Here is a 17,077-nt window from a genome sequence, read left to right on the forward strand (position 1 = left end):
AACTAGTTTTAAGTATACCAGAAAAATAATGCTTAGTTTCAGTAGTCTAAGCTTTATGTGCAAATGAAAAGCTGGAATTTGTATTACACTACACTCACAGGTCAAAAAAACAATTTCAATCCACAATTTAGTCATCATGCAAGTTCTGTGTGTATAACTGAGTACATTTTGCTGAAATACGATCCTGTACAGTTCGATTTGAAAAAGTGCAATGCCACATCAAAGTTCAGAGACATGTAGCCGCCTCTTTAGAGACTCGTTTTCTTTCCTTAGTTTCATTATCTTCTGCTTTAACGTCTCGATCTGACGGATGGAGATTGACTCCCTTTGCTCTTCCGCCTGCTTTGTCTTGAGGTTTAGCACTGTACAAACAAACTCCCAAGTGGTTAGGAACCATACAATGGAAAGTTTCAACTTTTTAAAGTACATGGACTAGTTTTAGTATTCAATCTGACAAATCATGCAGTTCCACAGATGAAGAACAGCAGGATGGATGCAAGTACAGGAGTTTCCACAATAAAAAAGGGCATTAATTATACATAGGTGAATTTTCTCGAGTGAAGCATTCAATTCATTTGCAATCCTTCCACAGTTAAATTTGTAGATCGATCTAGCAAATAACTCAGCAACTAAGTCTATTCAATATGCAGAGTATTGAATGGAAAGGCTTACATTCACATTCTGCATTTTGGAGCTTCTTTTGCAACTCCTTTTTCTCTTCCTGTTCAACTAGAACCCAGTCTTTTAAATCATGAATTTCTTGATGATCTGCTACATAATGCATAACATTAGTAGTGGCTATGGCATATAATCAAAAGCCAGATAGTTTGACCAAAGTTAAATCAGATCATGACATTTTTTATCAAAACCAGCAGCACTCTGTTCGAGATTTGTCTTTAAAATGTCTATTTGAGTTCTGTGAGCAGCCAAATCTTGTTGTAGCTGGTTTATCAGAGTTTTATCTGCTGCTTGTTGAAGAAGAGAACAGCTGGTTGCAATGAAGTTAGCTAAATAACCAATTAATCAATAAATAGGAATGAGGCACATAAAAACAAAATTTAATGGGCACACCTTAGTTGCCTCTCAAGGTCATGGATCTTCACTTCACTTTCTTGTTTTAAATGTTCAATAGCTTTCCTATGATTCTGCATAAAAAAATAGAAGACAACCTCTCTCGATACTTATCATTGTCGGCTTAAAACAAGTGAAAAGTGCCACATACATCATCTAAACCAATGAGCCGGTCATCAGCATCTTTCAGTTCCTCCTTCAAACTCTGGCACTTAATATGGCATCTCATCTGCCACAAGAAAATGATTTTCCATGGAAGAAATAATCATGCTCCAAGTTTGTACAAGTTCACAAGAAAGAATGGAATGCCTCATAAACCTGAAAACAAATCAGTTGTATATAAAGTTTTAATATGGTACTACCAATTATTAAACAAAGGATGTATTAGCAAATTATCACATTGTGCAAATTATAAATGATGTTAAAAGAGATCCGTTTGATTGTTTTGAATATATTAATGTCCATTAAATGATGGCCTTTCTTATCCATTTCCCTTTCTTTGCTAGAAATTCATGTAGATGAAACCTCTAGCTGCCATTCCAAACAACACTGCTTCCTGCTGCTGATCATAGCTTTCAAAGACTCTGACCTAAAAAGAATGCATACTTTCCATCTAAATCTGAAATAGACCACTGGCTCCAAGAATAATTTACTGAGCTCATACTTGTTTCTCACTATTATTCTTTCAGTCTTCCACATGAGTTTTAATTACCTTAACTGTGAAATAACTGACCTTAACCACATTTTCTTACAGGTCCAGACATGCCTGTGATCTCTTATGTAACTCAAAATATTTAACCCACTCTGCTTCACCTCTCTTCTCGCAGAGGGCAACATGATACTAATTTCTGCTATAGTGCTGTTCAGTTTAGAGTCAACATTAAGTAAAAAGAAACTTCACAGCAAAATGCGATTTGCTAAATCCATAATATGTGCATTAGTCTGAGCAGGAGGGACATACCTGATGTGTCAACTTGGTCAGTGAATTAGCATATAACTTCTTCAAATGTTCATTATCTGCATAAAAACATTTCCAAAAATCAATGCAAACCTTTATTATTTAAAACTACAGAATATCAATTGTCACAGGCTACTGAGGTTTTCGTCAAGTATGGTTCACTTACAATCTGCAGAGATATTCAAATTCTCTACACTGATAGAATGAAATTAAGCGGTACTTACTTACATGTGCCTACACACACAGACATACATGCATACCTATATGTTTCAAATTGTTAAAGCATAGAGAGACCATTCATCGATATAGTAAAATACAATCAGCTACATAAAATTCTATTCGAGAAATGCTTCAAAAGAACCATGAGAACTAAGAATGCTCCATACAATTTATCAACTAGTTCTAATAAACAAACCTATGTCATCACAGATAAACATATGAAGTCCAAATTTTACACAAAAATTATCTACTAACTGATAACCATCAAACAAATGGTTTCAAACTATAGCGAAAATATAGCATGTTCAATGCTAATGCATACAAGAAAGATCACATCAAAATAGAGATTTTCTTTTCATCTCAAAAGCACTCAAGTTGCACTGTAAATCTCATTCCTGGACCTCAAAGCATCATCTTTCATGATTCAATCAATGGTGAAGTAACTATTCTTTGAACAAGACAAAGGGAAACATACAGATACAAGAGCATATCCTAACCATTTTTGAGATCACTACAAGCAAGTTCAAGGGCTTCACGTCGAGTAATCTCAGCACTATAACTCGATTTCAATGACTGGATCTCCAAGACAGCATCTTTGTACCCCTAAAGTTCATCAAATTCAAACACCAAAAGTCCAAGATCACTAAAGAGGAATTTTCAGGCAGTAATTGGCAACAATACATCCCCAAAACCCTAATTTTTGCTAGAAAAGAAGAGATTAGGATCAAGGATTCGATGATTACAACGATGATACCTGATAGATATGCTCGAAATCTCGGATTAGGGTTTCCATGCCCTCTTCGCTCGTGGCCGCCGCCGCCGCCGCCACCGCCATTCCCGCCGCTCCTCTCCCTCCAGCGCGCGGGTTCAAACTATTATAGTTCAAAACGAACGGTCCTGATTAATGCCTCGGAATCAGTATTCTGATTTAATCTCCACCGTTTATCTCAATCCAACGAGATGGACGATCTAGATCTCATAATGCTTCACAATAGAAACCAGAGCCAGTGCCGGAGAACGGAAGAAGAGAAACGATGGACGGAAACCACCCCGGCGGCGACCCCGTCGCAATCTCCTCCGCCGATGCTGGAGAAAAGAGGAAGAGAAGACGAGAGAGGTCTTGTTCTTCGTCTACTTCGTTTGATCGAGGTTCGTTCCCGTTGATGCTCGCCGCTATCGCCAAGCTCCATAACCGTCGGTCTCGTTCCATCATCAAGCGTCTTCTACGATCCCACCTCGCGCTCATATCAAAGCCTCTCTCCCTCCGCCGTCTCGTCCCCAATGGATTGCTCGCCCTCCTCCCCAGCCTTCTTGTTTCCGGGTGAGATCTCTGTTCATCTCTTGTTTTCAGTTCTCGCCCTTATTGGATTGAAAAAAAAGTCATCTTGTTGCTTTTTCTTAAAAAAATTTATCTATATATATATAATTGTCCATTTTTATCTTGTTGAAGTTGAAAAGGTTACAATTTGCGAAAACTTTCTCGTTGTCTTTCTCATTCTTGAGATGAATGTGATTTTTGATGTGTTTCAACATCTATAGAGGAAAAGGCTTTGCCTTTTCTTCCTTATTTGGTATTGCTTACGAAATTTCATTTGTTCTCATTGCATAGTTATCTCATTGTTATTCACTTGAAGTTGGAAAGGTTCCTTCTCGCTAGAATTTTTCTTTCTTATTGAATTTCTCATATTTGAAGAGAATAGTTTTGATGTGTTTGAGCTCCTACGCTTTTAACTAAAGGGTAGTGTGTCCTCTCTTGCTTTGGCTTATCAGCTTTCCATCAGTGGTAGTGCTCAGCGCAGAGGTGGTCAGTGCCATTGCTTTGCATTCCCTTGAAGCAAATGAAATAATTGCTTCAAATGAAGAGGTTGTTAAGTGTCTGGTGCAGGGGGCATTGGGGAGCCATATAAAGCGAGCAGTCATGGCGGCATGCAATGCTGTTATGGATCTCTCGACCTCTCCATTGGGGAGGAGTCAGCTAAGGAAGTCAAATGCCATTGGGAGGCTGTTGTAAGTGTCTCTGCTGCTACTTGGTCCTTGAAAATTTATTATCGTTTCACCTATCAATCAGTTTAATATCAAAGTTCTGAACAGAATAACTATGTAATTTAACATAATTTATTGCTTCTCCATACCTTTTTCTTTGGTTTCTTTGTGAATTGCATGCTGCAATTTGAAAGTTTGTCTTATCCCTGAATAACCAAAAAAGATGTTGCGATGGGGAAAAATTGGCGAGACTCGAATTTCTATGGCCCAATTTGGGTAAAATAAAAAGGAAACGAACTTATGTTCTTAAATTTGAATAATTAAATTACCCGATGCATATCTATATATATATATATATATATCTATGTATCTATATAAAATGATATACATATCATCAACTATGGCCGTTTGTGATGTAAATTAAGTAAATACTAAACTCTCCTCGACCACATGCCCAAATAAAATAAAGCGGTAATAAATAAGTTCTTGCAATTCAGAAGGATCAACCCCCAAGTGACTTATGGCAATGCCATTGCTTTAAATTCTTCTCAGTTACTCTTATTTATTCCTGAAACTGTTTAATTTTGATGTGAATTCTTGTAGGTTTCTATTTTGTCAAGTGTGTTCTGCTCCAGTAAATGCTGTTTCACATGATCATACAGAAGAAATAAGCATTAACAATTTTGATTGGCGGTTTTCAAGTAACGATCTCTCTCCTTTAGTACTTGATGCTGTGTTGATACTCATCAATAGTTTGGACAAAGATTGTTCGGGCAGAATCCCTGGGCTAGTGGTAGAAAAAATTTTGCAGTTATTGATATGCCTCTGGGGCAAAGTACATGCCTCAGCAATTTCAAGAGGCAATGCTTTGGGGCCATTTTTTTTGCACAGAACCAAAGCTGACCTTGCTACTGCTATTTTTAGGCTTGCCATGAACAAGAACATTGCACTTCACAGCCCTGATGATGTCAAAATAAGTTTATTTGGAAGCACAGAGTCCGCTTTTGAAAAGTTCATCCTTGATTATTGGGAGGTTTCACCCCTCCTCTTCAGAAGGGTCTCTGAGAATGTGAATGATAATATTATTTTTGGCTCCTTAGGCTGTCCATTTGATCGTAAGACAATTGACACCTTCCTTCCTTCAATTTTACAAGGGTTAATTTCCTGCCCTCCTATTGCTTCAGATGAGTTGGACATTTATTGTTTCTTAAATGAGGTGAAAGGTATGCTAGGTTCTCCAATTATATATGGCCAGGATATTCGTGTCCTGAGGTCTCAAAAGGTGACTGATGGGCCCATGATGGAAGGAATAAAAGAGGAGGTGCATTTTTTTAAAGACATTGTTGATTCAGAAATTATAGATGGATCCTTTGCTCAAAAGTGCATTGAAGCATTTCAGAATGGTTACACAATTGCTGTACGAGGAATGGAGTTCCGTGATGATAAAGTTGCTGCCATTGCAGATGGGCTAGCAAGTTTATTTGGCCAACCATCAGCCGGGGCCAATATATACTTGACACCATCTAATTCTCAAGGCTTGGCTCAGCATTATGATGATCACTGTGTATTTGTTTGCCAACTTTATGGGCGCAAAAGCTGGAGAATTTCACCTCGTCCAATGGATCTCTTTCCCAGATTGTATGAACCTCTTCAGAGGCTGCCTAATTCAGAGGGTGATTTATCTGGGGTTATGCAGGTTTTACTTGAAGAAGGAGATATGTTATATATTCCTAGAGGTTATCCTCATGAGGCTCAGACAAATGTCGATCAGGGTGAATCAACATTCAAGGAGTTTTCATTACATTTGACTCTTGGGATCGAGGTTGAACCTCCCTTTGAGTAAGTATTTTTGAGTTTATGCATTAAATCTATATAGGAGCACATTAATCGCTTTAGAATAAGCCATTAAAACTGTGAGGAGTTAGCAAAGCTTTTCCGATAAATTTTCACCTTATGTCTTTGATACTATATATGACTCTACAATTCTATGTTTTTGCTTGGGGAGTTAAACTTGTTGCATTGATTTATTTTTATAGGTAAATCATCTCTTGTATGATATGCCTGTTCCAGCATGTTGGTTTTCCAACGTTGCATTCTCTTTCTATAAAGATGCCAATTGGTGTATTTGACATGAAAGTAATTTATATTACCCTTGCATCCTAAGTTCTCAATGAAGTGCTTTCTGGCTTAGCTGATGCTTCTAAATTGTTTGGTCACAGGTGGGAAGGCTTTACTCATATTGCTCTCCGTTGTTGGAATGAAAAGCGTAAAAAAGCATTGGATCATGACTCTGATTCTAACTATGAAAGGCGGAGGCTTACACTTGTAATTTTGCTGCATGTTTCAATTAGGCAAATTGCTAATATCAACCCCATCTTCAGGAAGGCCTGTCTGATGGCCGCATTTTCTCTAGCATCCAATACTGAAGACACAAATTCCCTTTTGATTAAGCAGAAAGCTACTTTCTGTTACATATTAGATAAAATAAATGCCAGCTCCAACTTCATGGAAGCATTCAAGATCATGGAGACTGCGGTCCAGGAAAGAGATATTGACTCTCTGCAATGGATGAGGTGGCTCCAGCATCTGCCTCAGGAAGACAATGAATATGAAAAATTAAACTTCAGTAATTCGTTTAGGTGTTTTTGAGGACACGATTGCATCGTATAGTGAGCATAGCAAGGAAGCAATGCTTGAATTTGATTGTATGAAATTCAACTTCTGTAAAGATATTGTGTTTGAAGATGCCTGCGAGATGTACATTTTGCTGCTTGAGGACTACAGAAGGACCAGGAGACAATATATGCGGGGAATGCTGTCACTTCATTCTAAATAGTAAGTCTCTATGGCAGGATCTCTTGGTTTTTTTGCTCTTCAGTTTGTTTTTTTCCGTTGCTTTGTTCACTTTAGATCTTATGGATTAAACATGAACAAAAAGAGAATGGTGGCCTAATTGGATGAGTCAATAATTGAGTGATGACATAGACGTGCAGTTCTCTCATGGATAAAACATGCTGGTGCAAATGCTGTGGTCACAGTTGTCGGTCACTTGATTGTTGGCGGTTGATGTTATTGGAAGAGAGATGCATTTAGTGGTTGCAGTCCACAATTCTAGTCATGCACCCTGTCTCTGGGAAGGAAGGCTGGTTTTAAAACATGTCAGGCAAACTTTAGCTCTTGCACATTCAAGTTGTCGGTGCATTATGAGACCATGTGTATAGCATTAAGTCTCAGAACATTACTGAGATTTGACAATGGCATAGTTTTGCCTTTTCGAGACATTGTGTTGGGTCCTAGTGGGGCCAGCTGACTGGATTTGAATAACCATGGAGAGCTCAAGGGTAAGTGAACATGAGTGCTGTTTTTGTTGTCCAATATATATTGATTGTTTCCTCATACTAATTCTATTTTTGTGCAGAAACGTTTAGTTGGGGCTAATTGCATTCTTGGTTCTACTGAAAGGATGAGATTTGTGGGTAGGGACAATGCATTTGGGTTTGTTGGGTTGTTCAGAGGCATCGAATGTAGAGGCCACCAAACTCTTTTATTATGTCTACAAATGAAGGTTGGGGTACGATTCTTTTGTTGAAGTTTTCAAACTTCAGTTATGTGAGAAACTGTTGTTGATCTATTTTCCGAACTTGCTGGTTCCCTTTTACGATGTATGTGGAATACATAGTTGTTCCTTGTTGTTATTTGAATACAGTTAACTATGGGCATTCATGCTATCTTTAAATTACACAGATTCATCCATATTCTTGATGCATTCAAGTTGCATGATAAGTCATTACAGTAGTTTCTCTTTTGGAGTTTTATTCTGGTTTGTAATTTTAATAGAAGATTAGATCCAATTCGGTTCTTTTATCTGACTGTTGATATTTATAATTGTGTGGTTATGATTCATTGGCGAGTAATACTTATTTTCAATTTTTTGAAGTTTGAACATCCCAAAGTACATTTGTACTTGTATTGTTGGGAAGGATGATTGGAAAACTAATAGTTGTAGTTTCATGCTTCTTGTGAGTATAGCTAGAAGAATCCTGATACATAGTTTAATAGCTTGTGTCAAGGTTATTCTTTGAAAGATTCTTGAAGGCGGCTGATGATTAGACATCAATTTTCTTGAGTTTGGCATGCGTTAGGAATTAGAAATCAATTTTGTCATCAATACTTTTGCATGCGAGTTATTTGGTTGCTGGCACAAATTTGATTTAAAAAAACCTGCTTGTTAGTTCATGTTCTGATGTCGAGTGAAAAGATAACGTCAAGGATATTATTAAATAGAGTACCATAATTAACAAACAACAGGAATGTTTGTGATGTTGTATCTATATGAAATAACCCTTAACAACTGCAGCATGTTGATATTCAATAAGTTACAGGATGGGAATTTAATAAGCACGATATCGGCAAACTTTGACATTACTATTTCAGAATAACACGACATAGTAGATATATTAAGTGTAAACTACAATTACAATCTTCATGGCTTCGGATGCTTGGTCCGCGGAGAAGGATGAGTTTCCACTCCATGATAATCTATAAAGTAGACAAGCCCTTCATCACCTCCAATGCGCTGAGTGGTTGATCCATTTGTTTTATCAAGTATCTATAATAATAAGTGTTTGTTAGAATTCCTTTTCTTTTTCTTAATAAAACTAACAGTGGCTTTAACTAACCTCAGTTTTCTCTTTGGCAACAACAGGTTCAAATGGTTGAAAGCTCGCGAGCTGTCTTCGTAGAAGACGGGCTTCGGCTGTTGGTGATGGAGAGATGTGGATTGCCAGAATGAGAAAGCAACAAGCCAAACAAACTGATTTCATGGTGATGAATTGAAGATAAGAGTTTTAGTTATGATAGGATGAGTGAAAGGCACATATAAATAGACGATATGTGAACGATGAATTATTGAAGTGATGAAGGACAATGCACATGGATGCAGGCATGCTCTGGAGCATAGATTAAAGAGTTCTTTGCCTGGAAATTGAAGGTCTGGGGACAAAACAGGGCCCTTAATAGAGGATGGCATCATGGGCATGCAATTGTCTTTTTATTGATGGAAGAGCAGTGGGGTGACATGAAGTCTTTGCTTAATTGCTTCATTGGCAGTGAGGGCCAAACTTATGTGTTTTAATGTGTGTTAAATGGGATAAGACCAATGTCTTTCTTTGTCCAAAATTTGTGAAGGTTGTAGGGTATGAAGCATTTAATCATTTGATTTAGTTTGATTGGGAGTTTATTTTTTCGGTTTTTAATGTTTTCTTGTTTTTTTTTTTCTCCTTATGCAAGAGATGGGTTTTTATTTATATATAATAGGTTAAATACTTTATTTAGTCCCTCTAATACTGTATTTTTGGTCCCTTTAATATGATTTGTCTCTAGGATGTTCTTATATTTTAATATTTAAAAAACATAAGTCCTCATAAGGATTTGGTAGGGACAAATTATATTAGAGAGAAAGACTTATATTTTTCAAATATTAAAATAGAGAGGGACAATCATATTAGAGGGATCAAAGAGACTAACTAACTATATTAGAAGGACTAAATAGAGTACTTAATATATATAATAACAAGAAGACGTGAATTCCAATTATTTGAGGTTGGTTGCATGAATTATTCTCTTTCACTCTATCAAAGACCAAAATATTTGATAAATGAAGGTCAGGTATATCACTTTTTAAAGTTTCTATTAAATATTTTTAAAGGTTATCTTTTTTTTTCTGTAATTTTTCACTTGAAGGGTTTTTACATTTCTTATGAGTCTATCGAGATATGTTCATACGATCTTAATTAAGCTTGACATTTATCTCAATACGCTCATCTTAAGCACATTCATCTGTTGAGTATATTATTTCTTAATTGGCAAATATACGTAAATTATAGTTGGTTAAATAAATATTTTATAAAATTTATCTTTTAATCTGAGAAATATTCTATAATCACATAAAATTATATGTATAATGATTTTTATTATAATTAACCATAATTATTTTTTTAATAATAAAATTATAAATATTATAATATTTTTTTTATAAAATTTTTATAGTTAATTTTTATAGTTAATTTTTATAAAATTTTTATAGTGAATTAATAGTTTAAATAATTATCTTTACAATAATGGGGTGGTTGTTTATTTTTCACTCTAGTGAAAAGTCAAGGTTCAACTCTTTTCCAAATAAAAGTAGCACGAGTCAAATTAATAAAATCGGATATGTCTTATCACGGGGATTTCACGGAGATTATTCAGATTTAACTTTAATCAAAATTAAAATTTTATTATAGTATGAAACATGGAATTTAGATCAGAGAAGGTGTGTTTGTTTTTGTTTTTTCATAAAATTAACCAGATAATTAATGAGTTCACATAGCACCAAGAGAGAGAGAGATAGAGAGATTAGATGATTTGGAAGATTAAGAAAAAGACATGCAGTGATGAGTCATGGAATAATAGTGGGCAAAAATAGTCAAACATTTTGAAATCTCTGCATGAAAACAAAAAATGGAAGAGTTTCAGCAATCACAGTGTCAAGAAACACTTTGACTTATGACCATTTGGTAGGTTTTGAAGCTAGTTTTGGTCAACCTTCAAAGTCTTCTATCTTGCCTCATCATTCCCAATTCCCATTATCTTTTTTAATTCACACTAATTACCAAGTCAAGCTCACTAGCAAAATCAACAAAGTCCAAACACAACCCACAAGAACAAGTCCAACATTCTAAACCATAAGTTAAGTTGTTAAATTAAGACTGTGTACAAGTTTACTTTATTTTAATTTATTAAAAGAAACTTTTGGTTTTCTTAATTAGTAACTCCTCATTAATTACTACAATGATATCTCTCTACATAAAGAAAATGGAGTATCAACTTTGAATGTGAATGTTATTACTATGTCATTAATATTAATTGGTATTTGAGAAGATACCAAGTGATAAGGTCACAAAGAAACTGCCAAGAAAATTTATATGCTGAATTAAATGCATGATAGACTTTGTTTCCTTGGTCCATGCAAACCTTATTTAGTGGAGATCTCCCTTTTCTCCAACCTCCTTCATCATCTACATATATATATATATATATATATAGGTGTGTGCAAAGACATTTATAAAACATCATCGATCTCACCTTATAATTCATAAGTAAATATAGGCAAATATATAGAGAAATGGGAGAAGAAGCATGCAATGTAGAGCTTGGTCTTGCAATTGGTGGCAATGATTACTTGAGGCCTAAACAAGTCCTTAAAGAAGTTATTCAAGAAGATATCAACACAATCAAGTCATGGAGATGGAAACCAAAGATCGAAAAATACGAAGATAGTGATCATGGCAATGAGAAGCATGGCATGAGGAAGAAGCTCAAGCTCTCCCATGATCAACTTGCTTCCTTAGAATCTTGCTTTAGAGCTCACAACATCCTCAATCCTGTATATATATATATATCTCCATAAACATCCATATATATTTTCTTATGCATATATATCATGGTGTAATGAAATTTCTATATATATATATATATATAAACAGGCACAGAAGCAAGAGTTGGCTAAGGAGCTAAACTTGAAGCCTAGGCAAGTTGAAGTCTGGTTCCAAAACAGAAGAGCCAGGTATATATATATATATGTATGTTTTTATAGATATATATATATATATATTATATGAAATAATGAATTAATATATGCATGGATATATGGATGAATGGTAGGACAAAGTTGAAGAAGGCTGAGATGGACAGTGAATTCTTGAAGAGAAGTTGTGAGAGTTTGAACAATGAGAACCAGAGGTTAAAGAGAGAGATTCAAGAACTTCGGTCAGTGAAACATCGAACATCGCCGTTCTTTTTTCCGACGATGATCTCAGCTATGTGTCCCGGGTGTGAAAGGATGAAGAAGGAGTCTCCTTCTTCTTCTTCAATGGCGTGTTAAATGGCCATTGGATTAGTCTTTGGTCTTTGTATATAATACCTCTGCTTACTTAGACTTTCTAGTTTAATTAGTTTCATACCATTTGGAAAAACAAAGTTCTCAAATGGAAAAAAAAATATAAAAAGATATATCTATATATATATACTCTTCTTCATTGAAATAGTACTAATTATCTCAACAATTTGGTTAATCATCACTATGATTAATTAAGTAATGTTATTTGTACTAAATGGTTATGCAAAATTGTTTAGTATTTTGACAATTGTGATCATTGTTCCAATTTACTCCATAAAGATAAAATAATAATTTCATTTGTGCAAATAGAATATTAATTTTTTTTTTCTTTGGGAAACTGTCATAAGGGATGATTATAACATTTATTTTGAAAGGTCATAATGAAATAATTATTGGTGGTAGTTAGGAAGAAAATTTCTTTTCAGCATAAAAGTCTTGGTCTTGATAGGAAGAATTTCCTTTTCATAATTAATTTGTAAAGAATATTTTGGGAATCCCAATTTTGATTAATTTTAATAGAATTAAATGAATGTTTTGACCATAATTAACAATTTTTTTAGTAATTACTTCACTAATAAATCCATCTTCACTCCTTTTCATCCATATATGGAGTATATATTTGTTTCTCATCTTCTTAATTTTTAAGGCCACGACATGAACATATTTCTATGTGTTTTAATGGCTTGATTAATGAAATCATGATTTATTTATTTTATAGATACTAAATATAATAAAATGGTAAGTGATGCACATGGTTTGAATGGACTTGGCAAATGAATAGACATGTGTTTGAACTTTCAATCAAATACGAGAAAGGTCTTGGAATCAAATATCAAAGAAAATGTAAGTTTAATTTCCAAGGTTCTCATTTTAATTTGTTTTGGGGTTCCAACTCTTTGGGGATAAACTTGTCAATGTTGCATGGATTGAATTAATTAGATTGAAGGTCATCAAGTCCCCAAATTAATATTAATTCAACGTTTGACTAAGTTTAATACTTTTACCACTTAATATATACAAGAAGGAGCAAGAAAAATTCTTTTAGGAGGACTAAAAAATTTTATTGGGAAACAAGTAGAATTAAAGGAGGTAAACAATATATTTTCACAATTTTTTTTCTAAAAATATATATACTATATATATACTAATTTACTATATATAAAAACAAAGAGGCCAAATAATAAATTTTTGCCAAAAAAAAAAAACAATATTACCATATAACCTAACTTATAATGTCAAGAGTCGAACAATAAAATTTTGTAAATATTTTTTTTCTAAAACTATCATTCTTATAGAGTATATATACTAATTTATAAAAAACAAAGTGGCTAAAGAATAAATTTTTGTAATAAAAAAATATGTAAACTAATTTAAAAAATATGAAAGAACCAAACAATAAATTTTCATAAATATTTTTTAAAAATATAATTTTTAGATTATTTGGATGAATTTATAAACAAATTAATATTTTTGAAAAAAAAAAATTCTTAGATTATATATATATATATGGTCCCGTCCTCCCTAGCTCTTCCCTTTTATATTATTTTTATTAAAGATAATATAATTTTTATTGACAAAAGTTTACATTTCATATATATATATATATATATGTGTGTGTGTGTGTGTGGATGGTATGTTTCATTTCTACAAGTTATCATTTTTTTTTTTTAAATTAAGGCTTAAATTTAGTCATTGGTTTCAAATCACATTCACATCAAAATTGGAATTGAGAATTAACTTTAACATCTTCCAATCAATGCAAATCTCCCACTTTTAGTAAAATCTCCAAAGTAACACATCTTTGTCAATTATTTTCAGTGTTGATGGAGTCAGCAAGAATGATTTTTATCTTTACAACAAATTCAAATTGATAAAACAAATATGTTTTATAAAATAGTTTTTAAAGTCACAATCATTGCTTAGCTTGCAAATCAAATTATTTATTTATTTTTTTTAAAAAAAATCCTTTTAAACAGTAATCACAAACAAGAAATTAAAGTCAAGTTGGTTCTTAGTTGTCCTTTATTTGTAGAAGTAATCATATTTGGTGCATTCTTATGAACCATATCACACCACAAATTTGATGAAAATCCAATTTTTTTTATATTAAAATATCAGCTCTAATTCAAGAAACAGTGAATTCGATTACTTATTCAATTATTTCTGCAGAGTTCTCAGTGTTGCAGTAATGCATTCATCAAAGTCATCAGTTTTAATTTCATTATTTTTCCTTGGTGTTGCACTATGTTTTTTCATTGTTGTCATTCTACTTATTCTTCTCTTGAGGTTGATCAAGACTGAGACTTTGCTCAAGATTATGCATTATAAGGATAGCACACAAGGTAAACTTAATCTCTTTAGATTGATTGATTGATTGATTGATTTTTTTCTCATGTATTTGTTTGTGCATTGCAGTTGTAAATCATTTAAGTAGTAATCTCCATGCAATTAGCCATTTTGATTTCCAAACTCTAAAGAAAGCAACAAAAGATTTCAATCAAAAGAACAAGCTTGGAAGTGGAGGTTTTGGTCCTGTTTATCAGGTTTTTCTATTTTATCATAACATGTTTATCTGAATTTAAGTTTGTTATTGAATTCATTAAGAGTTTAATTAATTTTTAACAGGGAGTGTTGGATGATGGGAGAGTGATTGCTGTGAAACAATTATCTGTTGGAAAATCAAAGCAAGGTGAATCTGAATTTCTTGCCGAAGTGAAGATGATCACAAACATTCAGCATAAAAATCTCGTTCGATTGATCGGTTGTTGCTCAGAAGGATCACAGAGACTTCTTGTCTATGAATACATGGAAAACAAAAGCTTAGACACCTTAATTTATGGTTAGAAACTCACAACCATAACTAATTAGTATTATTTTCACTTAATTAATTACTACTTATGATGTATGTGCATATACACATCCATTGTTTGGAACAGGAGGCAATGAAACAGTAACATTAAGTTGGAACACTAGGTTTCAGATAATTCTCGGTGTTGCTCGAGGTTTACAGTATTTGCATGAGGATTCACATTCGAGAATTATTCATCGAGATATCAAAGCGAGCAATATTCTACTTGATGGTAAGTTTCAGCCGAAAATTGGTGATTTCGGTCTCGCAAAATTCTTCCCTGAAGATCAGGCTTATCTCAGCACAAAAGTTGCAGGAACACGGTAAGTTATGAGTTTCAAATTAGTGATCCAGTGATTATTCTAATGTTAATTAATTGATAGATTAAATTGAATTAAATTCTCTCAGAGGTTATACTGCTCCTGAATATGCAATTAGAGGAGAATTATCAGAAAAAGCAGATATTTACAGTTATGGAGTTCTTGTTCTGGAGATCATAAGTTGCAGAAAAAACACAGACCATGAATTGTCATCAGAACAACAGTATTTGCCAGAATATGTAAATCTGAATTTTTTTTATTTCTGAATTCCAATTTTGAATAAAAGATTAATTGATCATTTTCTTTTTATTTGTTGCTGAATTTCAGGCATGGAGACTTAACAAGCAATCAAAATTGATTGATTTAGTGGATGAGAAACTAAAAACAGAGGAGAATTTTACTGAAACTGAAGTTCTCAATGTGTGTTACATTGCATTGTTATGTCTCCAATCTGAACCAAATTTAAGGCCTGCAATGTCTGAAGTAGTTGGCATGTTGGTTAGCAAGAATAAACCAACAAACATTCCCGAAACACCGGCTTTTCTAAATCATCGATCACCGACAAACAGTAATGCTGTTGTATCCAAAGATCTTTCTTCTTCAACTTCATTATCCATTTCAGTATTGCAAGATGTTTCTGCAAATGCTCATAGTCAACCTGAAAACCATGAAACATAAATAGTATATTCAGGTTCATATAATTCAAAACTATATAATAATATATATATATGTGTGTGTGTATATATATTCATATTGTATTGTTTATAACTTTATATACTCTGTTTTCAAGGCAGGGTGTCTGTCATTTCTCAACTACCAATTTTGGAAATGGAAATGAAATTGGAAGAGTATTTAATGTGTATTTGTGTGAGTTAAAAGAGAGTTACTTTTGATGCATTGGTTTGAGAGAAAGAAAGGAGTGATATTGATGGAAATATATCATGGCATTGTTTTAGCACCACAAGTTGTTTTGCTTTTGTCCTGTGTGTTATGTATCACACTCTCAAACCCTAAATTGTTATTTAGCTTACTAGGCTATCAATGTTGGACAAAAAAGAAAAAATTTAAATGAAAGGTAACTTTAATAAACTCCTCTTTGTTTTGTCTCTCGATTGCTTTTAATATTTAAAATTTTTTAATTTTACCAATTAAACACTTTTTAATTTTAATTTAAATGTAATAATATAGGATCGAAATCTAACCGGTTTGAACCCGACCCTGTAACCCAATACAGGTAATATAGTTAAAAATAAGAATAAGAAATGTTAAATCCATGTGACATTATATATTAATTTTCAGTTATGAATCAAAAGAAATTAATCATCAAATCCATCACTACTCACAATCATACATGAATCATTTATACCTCTCTCTCTCTCCCTCCTCTTGAGCTTTCCTTATCAGGCATCAGCTTTAACTCTATTTTATATTTTATATTATATATATATATATATATATGTGTGTGTGTATTATACTATTATATAATATGATAATAATATTATAATATAATAATATATATAATGGAAGAGAAAAAGGGGATATTATTGAATGGACGGAGGAGAGAGTAGCAGAGATGCTGCCAGAAAAAGAAACAGAAAACATTCAATTCAATGCTGCCACCTTTTTGTTCCTTTTTTTTTAATATCTTTTTTCTCATTTCCTGTCTTAATTCTCTCCATCAACTATTTTTTTAAAAAAAAAAATAGGTAAACCACAATTTATTAGAAAAATCTCCATCT

The 17,077-nt window shown here is 33.3% G+C and overlaps 4 protein-coding genes across 9 annotated transcripts; 3 read left to right on the forward strand and 1 right to left on the reverse strand.

Annotated features, from left to right (window-relative positions):
- Positions 1-47: 47 nt before the first annotated feature.
- Positions 48-3,088, reverse strand: LOC120254513 (protein At-4/1). Its single transcript, XM_039262606.1, has 8 exons — positions 3,003-3,088; positions 2,746-2,851; positions 2,033-2,088; positions 1,223-1,300; positions 1,072-1,145; positions 855-988; positions 673-768; positions 48-362 (listed from the first exon to the last, which is right to left on the reverse strand). Exons 1-8 carry the CDS (start codon positions 3,081-3,083, stop codon positions 220-222), a joined length of 768 nt encoding a protein of 255 aa, XP_039118540.1. The 5' UTR covers positions 3,084-3,088; the 3' UTR covers positions 48-219.
- Positions 3,089-3,265: 177 nt separating this feature from the next.
- Positions 3,266-9,470, forward strand: LOC120256591. Of its 6 annotated transcripts, none has more exons than XM_039264265.1 (7): positions 3,266-3,569; positions 4,019-4,255; positions 4,835-6,070; positions 6,451-7,066; positions 7,170-7,572; positions 7,650-7,796; positions 8,937-9,470. In XM_039264265.1, exons 1-4 carry the CDS (start codon positions 3,283-3,285, stop codon positions 6,878-6,880), a joined length of 2,190 nt encoding a protein of 729 aa, XP_039120199.1. In that variant the 5' UTR covers positions 3,266-3,282; the 3' UTR covers positions 6,881-7,066; positions 7,170-7,572; positions 7,650-7,796; positions 8,937-9,470. The 6 variants fall into 6 exon arrangements, with proteins under 6 accessions (XP_039120199.1, XP_039120192.1, XP_039120208.1 ...); XM_039264258.1 differs by having other exon boundaries at positions 7,217-7,572; XM_039264274.1 differs by having other exon boundaries at positions 7,225-7,572.
- Positions 9,471-11,396: 1,926 nt separating this feature from the next.
- On the forward strand, positions 11,397-12,216 carry LOC120251296 (homeobox-leucine zipper protein HAT14-like). Its single transcript, XM_039259856.1, has 3 exons — positions 11,397-11,657; positions 11,758-11,837; positions 11,936-12,216. The coding sequence occupies exons 1-3, from the start codon at positions 11,397-11,399 to the stop codon at positions 12,153-12,155; spliced, it is 561 nt and encodes a 186-aa protein (XP_039115790.1). The 3' UTR covers positions 12,156-12,216.
- Positions 12,217-14,358: 2,142 nt separating this feature from the next.
- On the forward strand, positions 14,359-16,016 carry LOC120251305 (cold-responsive protein kinase 1-like). The gene is made up of 6 exons (XM_039259860.1): positions 14,359-14,512; positions 14,586-14,713; positions 14,796-15,009; positions 15,107-15,341; positions 15,427-15,577; positions 15,666-16,016. The coding sequence occupies exons 1-6, from the start codon at positions 14,359-14,361 to the stop codon at positions 16,014-16,016; spliced, it is 1,233 nt and encodes a 410-aa protein (XP_039115794.1).
- Positions 16,017-17,077: the final 1,061 nt, after the last annotated feature.

Source organism: Dioscorea cayenensis, chromosome 3, assembly GCF_009730915.1.
Source record: "Dioscorea cayenensis subsp. rotundata cultivar TDr96_F1 chromosome 3, TDr96_F1_v2_PseudoChromosome.rev07_lg8_w22 25.fasta, whole genome shotgun sequence".
NCBI lineage: Eukaryota > Viridiplantae > Streptophyta > Magnoliopsida > Dioscoreales > Dioscoreaceae > Dioscorea > Dioscorea cayenensis.